Source organism: Quercus robur, chromosome 2, assembly GCF_932294415.1.
Source record: "Quercus robur chromosome 2, dhQueRobu3.1, whole genome shotgun sequence".
Classification (NCBI taxonomy): Eukaryota; Viridiplantae; Streptophyta; class Magnoliopsida; order Fagales; family Fagaceae; genus Quercus; species Quercus robur.
The window spans coordinates 73447111-73454361 of NC_065535.1; the positions used below are offsets into that span (position 1 = coordinate 73447111).

A 7251-nucleotide genomic window follows, 5' to 3' on the forward strand; every position below is an offset into this window, starting at 1 on the left:
TCTCAAGGTATTTCATCTTTTTCTCTCTTTAATCTCTTACATATATGGGTTAATGGGTTAATGGGTATGGCCTTCTCTCTTAGACTCTCTATCTCTCTCTCTCTTTTTATCTGAAGACTGAAAGCAAATAATAGTCTCTCTCTCTCTCTCTCTCTCTCTCTCTCTCTCTCTCTCTCTCTCTCTCTCTCTCTCTCTCTCTCTCTCTCTCTCTCTCTCTCTCTCTTTGGAACTTTATCTGATTGCTTAGCTTTACCTTATCTCTTTATTAATATTTGCCCCTGTTTTTGGCTTTATCCATTGGTGTTGGTGATTGTTAGTGTTGGTGAGATACAATTAATTGTCTTTTAGTGTTTTGTGATTGTGAATTTATTTGATTGAATCTTGTGATTAGGGGCCATGGGCTTGTCTGTTAAGTGGGGGGTAGATGGGGGCATGGGGCCGGAGTAAGATATTTGAATTGGGGGAAGTAAATGCACATGGGGTGTGTACTAATGCAACTAATAAACAATAATTTAATTAACCAATAATTAATTGGGGGAAGCAACTAATAAACAATAATTAATAATTTAATTAACCAATACATTATAAAAGACAAACAAATTAAATTATGTTAGGCTAAACAACAATTAATAATTTTATAATTAATGAAACAACAATATAATAAATTATAGTTTATAAAAAACAAACAAATTAATAAAACAACTAAAGAACAATAATTAATAATTTTATTAATATTTCAAATGAACTTATAGTTTATTGTTTATTCTTTTGCTAGAATTATGGACAAATACTTTATGTATTTGCATGTTTTTGATTATTGTTGTTGTCAATATATGAATTTAACATTTTATTAGATTGTGTAATTTATCCTTCTTAAGGAACATCCTGAGAAAAATTCTTAGAACCATCACTAATTTAAATAGTTTAGGGTACAAAGTGTAATATGAGGCATACTGGTATAGTTTAGGGTGATAAAGTGTAATTTCTACTAAAATTTAATTGGAATTAGAATATTCAATTTTTAAACTCAATAATTCATTTTATCAAAAAAATTAAAAATTAGATGAAACATATGGCACAAAATTAGACTCCAAATGAAATCCAATTTAAAATATAATTGAATTTGAATTCCTTAATTTTTACACTCAATAATTCACTGGACGTAAAAATTAAAATTAAATGAAATATACAACACAAAATTAGACTCCAATTGAAATCAATTTAAAATCTAATTGAATTTGAACTCCTCAATTTTCACACTCAATAATTCACTTGGCACCAGAATTAAAATTAGATAGAAAACATGGCTTTTATATTGGCGGGTATTTAGCGTTAAAATAATGTTTAGCAAAACAAAAACCAAAAAGCTAATAATTACGACAACAACAACAACAAAAAGGAGAAGAACGAAGGAAATAGATTCCGAAAATCCAATTCCAATGTAAAAGGAATAGAATAAGGAAACCAACCCATTTCTCATCATAATAATAATAATAATATTGAAATTAACCCGATTTTGAATTTTGCTTGTAACTTGTAATCAGATCTACAAATGGAGTTTCTGAATTTTGCTTGTAACTTGTAATTAGATCTACAAATGGAGTTAATCCTAACTATAAGCATTCCTTGATCAAGGCATCACATTGATATGAATAAGACACCATCTGTCCCTGTCCTCCATAACCCATACATATAAAACAGATTGACAATAAGAAATCACTAGCTGCACTAATAACCTGCCCAAGCTTTGCTTCCCTTAGTTGCATATCTGTCAAACAAATCTGTCCCCAACTCTTCATAAGGTCTGTATTTCACTAGTGTACTTCAAGATACAAACGAAATGAATATCATATGCAATCAGTTATGGAAAGACACTGTCCACATTTATTAGTGAAGCAGGCATGATCCTATGTGGTTCAACACCATGACATGAGAGGAAATCGAGATGAATTAGCCCGTATGGCAACTTCAAGATCAAGATCCAAGATGGGCTCACACCGCATCACAATGCAAGAATGTTGACAAGGTTTTAGCACCAAATACCATGAACATTCTCCCAGCTGAAGATTCTATCTCAACATTATGGCATTACCATCTCCATCAAAAATCTCTGTTAGCTGGCATTATCTTCAGTAACTTGGCAAGGTCAAATGACTTGAAGTCTTTTCCGTAACAAAAATTCAGATCCATGGGTGTTCTTCCATCCTAAAAGCAGTAAACCCATCAATGTTAAATACACCTTCACTGAAAGCAAACAGGAGAAATTTTTTGCCAATAATTCCAATACTTCACCAAAGGTCTATAAGAAAAAAAATTGATGAAAATAAATTAACCAAGCATGACAATACAATAGAAAATAATACGAAGCAGAAGCAAAATGTCAGCTCATACTTAACAATTTTTTTTTTTTTTTGACAAGTATACTTCTAACAATTCTATACATATAAGATGCCAACAAGATATCACGCAGTTCACTCCTGTGGCAAAGCTCAATCAACAGATTAGCTTCAACTACCTAGCACATATAGTCACAAGTCTCACAATGCTAACCAATTATTCCAGCCTTTGTTAATAGGAAAATGAAGTTAGTCACAAATTCACTAGCATATAGTTGGCCAGGTTCTCTCATATCAATCAGCAATAAAAATTGAGCCAGAAGGACCAGAACTGACATTTTTACAATTTGCTGGGATATGCACGGCTCTAGAAAGTTACCTTAGTTCTTCTGTTTTTATCTGCGCCATTGACTAACAAGACTTTTGCTATAAATCTATTTCTGCTTTGGATGGCAACATGCAATGGAGTCCACCCTTCCTGAAAGAAGAACTCATAAAGAAGATAATCGACAGGATATTGGCCATATGAAAATTTAAAAACTATACTCACATTATCTGCAACATTGACATCAACCTTATATTTGATCAATAACTTCACAGTTTGGATGGCACCAACTTGAACTGCATAATGAAGTGGAGTAGCTCCATCCTGACATGAGTATGAAGATAACCCATAGTTCTCAGGTATATCATATATGGAGGTATAGAGGAAACTGGGACATGTTTATAAAATGAAAATTTTATCCTCACCTGGTCTTTGACATGAGGGTCTGCACCTTTCCTTAGAAGATGACTAATTACAGCCTCCTTTTTGCCAATAATTGCCTTATGAAGAGCAGTGAGACCATCCTGTTTACAAGCCCGGATAAAAGATGTTACTAACTTGAACATAAATGCGGAACTAATATATGAACACAACTCACCTGATCAACAGTATCAATATCAAGCCCATTCTCAAGTAGTTTATCCATGAAAGGAATCTGTCCTGATAGTGCAAGAGTATGAAGTGGGCTCCATTTTGCCTGAGCAGTTGGGAAAAAAGAATCCACAAGATTGAAAAGAGATCCTCAGTCAACTAGAAACCACATATTTAATTTCTTATTCAATATAAATTTGTATAGCAAGTAGTAGGTAGTTCCATAAATGTGTTTCCTATGGCAACGCCACTGAGTTATATGCCTCTTGGCAAGAGAGACTGCATTCTCCTAAAACTATGTAAGGAAAGGTAAAAAGGGAAGTTGCTCTATGTTTTCAATACTTACAGTTGATATTTTTCCCAGATTGGGTTTCACATTCTGTTGCAAAATTGCTCTTTCTTCTAGTCCCAAAAGCAGTTCAACCTCTACAACAATTATCAAACGTTGATAACAGTTGCTTGAACTTTAGGCAGAGCTGACAAAGCAGATGCATAGATGTGCACAATTACAACATTCGTAGATAACAAAGGAAAAGGCTAAAGTGCACCAAAAACATGATAGAAAAATCCATACAAAAGAGAGCAATTCATCATGGTTTGCAATTTCAAAATAAAGTAATAATTCCTATTCGATACATGCCGGCAGCATTGCAAAACAAACAATGGGTCAATTTGGTCCAATGCAACCTCAAAATTCAACTAAAATGATACAGTTTGCATTAGTTTAATTCATTTTTTTGGAAGAGCTTGGTCCTGTCCTGAACTACAGAGGCTAAATGGAACTTTGCCAGTTAAGTTTGAAACCTACAGAGGCTAAATGGAACTTTGCCAGTTAAGTTTGAAACTAAGGAACAACTTGAGATGCTTATGTACACGGAGAGGAGTTTTAGCTCTTTAAATAGCTCAAGCATCCCTTCCTAGTCAACATGGAACAAAGAAGACCAGAATAAAGGAAAACAGGGAATATTGTTTTTATTCATCATCATTGGCAATCAATTGTCTTCCCCACCAACTCCATATAAAACTAAAGAAAAAAAATGCACTCAAACATGCTTTTCATAACATGGTTCTGACTTCCGGGTACACATACAAAGCCAATATCATTAACCATCACTTTTTATGTGCCTGAGATGGAGAGTATAAAGTTCTTGGTCCTTGGATTCATGCAGAACTAGTGAGAAAATTAGCCATTAAGTACTTTATAAACTTGCAATCATTTAGTAAAATAATCAATACTACATGGTACTTTACAACAGGGATGGATCATCTACTTGGTTTTCAGCTATAGTTCTTGAAACTTTCATGATTAGAGGCTAATATTTTTCCTATAATTTTATTTGAAAAAGATTGTAAAAGACGGTAGATTTCATGCTTCTTTATACTTCAAAACACCTCCCTTGAAAACAAATAAATATGATGTCAAAGAAAAATATGGTATTAATGGGAACAAGAGGTTCTAGTAGAGTAAGAACCTTTCACAAGATCCTCCTCATACGTATTTATTGTGGACTTATCAACATTAGTTGTAGCTGAAGCATCTATTTCTTCCTCCCAGTCACTCTCATGACCCCAATCATTTTCTTCTCCTTCATTATCTTCATCGTATTCACTACCACTGCCATTATCAGGATCTTCCCAAGTTCCTGGTCGAATTTGCATTGAAGAAGCTTGGTTTGAATTAACCGCATAAGCCCTCACTCTTGACTGGCTTTCAGCAACAGATAAACCATACATTCCGCTTCTTGGACCACATACTTTCAAGAAATTGGTGCTGCTAGAACACGGAGCAGCTGCAGCAGTAACAACAGCAGAAATTGGAATAAATTGATTTGACAAAAATTTTGATGTAGCCCAAGACACCATTTTCCACGTCTCTTGAACTGTCAAATGGAAATAACAATGCATAAGATATTATTGAATTTGTCACTTCAAGAATTAAAGCATGCCAATCATTCCAAGTGTATGCATAGGCCCCAAGCCCTCATGTGTGCTATGTGCATGGGTGGACATTTGCCACAACTAACTCTTACCATTTTCCTTAACATGATGATAGAGTTTAAGAAGCAATTCATATGTCAGTAAGACATTTTGACAAACATTTCTTATGCATTGAACAACTGAATCCATGGTTGGCATATATAACAAGGTTAGGTAAAAAATAAAACAACATAACAATATTATTTAAAAAATAGAGATATTAAACATTGAATAAGAGGTCAACCCACAAAATCATATAGCATAAAAGTAACGAACTTTCTCCAAGGCTTTTACTTGTTCAAAACAAGGCAACATGCAAATATTTACAGAGGAAACTGGTCTTTACTCTTTAGGACACCTGAGCGTGAAATACAAAATGCAGAAAAAACAATACAAATACAGAAGTAAATATTAAAAATGTTCAATTTTCCTGAGTTTTAGCAAGCACAGGGAGAGTAAAAAATTAATGGAAACTTGAAGGAAACCAAATTCTAGATAAACCCATTTCTTATAATTGACTAACTAAGAAATTGGATAGGAAGAAGGATGAGGAAAGAGCCAGGCTTAAAACTAAAAATGCAATCTTTAGCTTCTAGTGGGACAACTTATTTGAGCTCAAAAATGGAAAAGCAAGAAGAGCAATGAAGGGAATATTAGGGAAGATGTTGTAGCTATTAGTCTATTACACATTTTTACTTGCATAACATGTAGTTTCGTTTCTAAAGCTATTAAAGCATAAATCCCCATTTTCCTCTATTTCAATTACCAGCAGACAGCTTTTGTATTCTCAAACAATAATAAGCACTGAAAAAATGCAACAAAACACAGAAAATACTCTCGGTTTCAAGTATCATATAGTTTTAAGTTTTAACCAACTACCTATGCTATCTATCGTTACTCAAGAGCACCTAACTGTTAATACAAATACCACCTTGTATTCACATGTTACCAACAAATACTGTATTTTCACTATTACCCCACTTCAATTCAAGAAGTGGCTGAAGCCTAGCATCAATAACATAAGATACCCATTTCACCGAGCACTATAACTTTAAAATCAAACAATCTCAGAAAGTTTCACAATCTTGACAACAATGAACAGAGAGAGAAACAGCCCAAATGAAAAAAAAACATAACGAAAGGAGAGAGAGATGGGTTACTTGTTCAGACTTGGGGTGGTTAGCAACGACACAGAAGCTCCGCGAAAGAACAAGAACCCAGCGGCGATGAGAGGTGGCGGCCAACGCGACGATTCTGCGGACAGGGAAGGGAGTAGTCGCCAGTCACTCCGCTGGTGCCAGATAAGTGGGGGTAAGGATAGAATTAAATTTTTATAACATTTTCTTTGTTTTTTTAAATCGATTTAGTTCATGAAAGTTGGGGAAAATGGCTTACTTAGCAAAATAATCATATTTATAAAGTAACTAACAAAATGCCCTTATTTGGAAACTTGATTTTAACAAAATCAAGTCCTATGTAAAATTTTATATCCCCAAAATCGAATTCTACTATTTTCTGTTAACCTTATAATCATGAAAATTTATTTGAAAGTTTGGTTCATTTTTTTAGATATTTTAGTCGATTTTGCTAATATTTACAAATTTAATACTTTTATTTTAGTTTAATTAATTATTAAATTAATTATGACATCATCACAGTTCAACTTCAGTTGAATCTTGATTCAATCTTAAAAACCTTGAACTTCTCTCTTTACCGATTCTTTGAATGATCTGGGTCTGAAAACTATGATTGTAACACATGCATATAAGGTTTTGCATAAAATGTAACATATAGAAATAAAAAGAAAAACGTTTTTTTTTTTTTTTACAATTAAGCTCAAATATTCAAGAAATAAGGAAACTAAGCTCTATAAAAGAATTATTATTAAAAAAAAAAAAAAAAAACTTCCAATTGTTGTACAAAACTCCATTGTTTTGAAACCCAGACTGGATCAGGCGATCCAACCGAGTTAACCAGGAACCGAATTGAAATTCGGTTTTTAAACACATAGAACTGTAATTT

The 7251-nt window shown here is 33.4% G+C and overlaps 1 protein-coding gene across 3 annotated transcripts; it reads right to left on the reverse strand.

The window, feature by feature from the left end:
- Positions 1-1499: 1499 nt before the first annotated feature.
- Positions 1500-6595, reverse strand: LOC126714953 (ankyrin repeat domain-containing protein EMB506, chloroplastic). 3 transcript variants are annotated; one of them, XM_050415370.1, is made up of 9 exons: positions 6390-6595; positions 4725-5132; positions 3599-3678; positions 3260-3358; positions 3087-3185; positions 2887-2985; positions 2716-2814; positions 2119-2205; positions 1500-2083 (listed from the first exon to the last, which is right to left on the reverse strand). In XM_050415370.1, exons 2-9 carry the CDS (start codon positions 5113-5115, stop codon positions 2081-2083), a joined length of 957 nt encoding a protein of 318 aa, XP_050271327.1. In that variant the 5' UTR covers positions 5116-5132; positions 6390-6595; the 3' UTR covers positions 1500-2080. The 3 variants fall into 3 exon arrangements, with proteins under 3 accessions (XP_050271327.1, XP_050271326.1, XP_050271328.1); XM_050415369.1 differs by having other exon boundaries at positions 1500-2205; XM_050415371.1 differs by having other exon boundaries at positions 1500-2205; positions 4725-5042; positions 6390-6576.
- Positions 6596-7251: the final 656 nt, after the last annotated feature.

Coding starts and splice junctions, on each gene's coding strand:
- LOC126714953 (XM_050415369.1), bottom strand. CDS start 5,115: ATGGTGTCTTGGGCTACATCAAAATTTTTGTCAAATCAATTTATTCCA. Junction 2,986..3,086: donor ACCCTCATGTCAAAGACCAG/GTGAGGATAAAA, acceptor TACTCATGTCAG/GATGGAGCTACTCCACTTCA. Junction 2,206..2,715: donor ATAAAAACAGAAGAACTAAG/GTAACTTTCTAG, acceptor TACTGCTTTTAG/GATGGAAGAACACCCATGGA.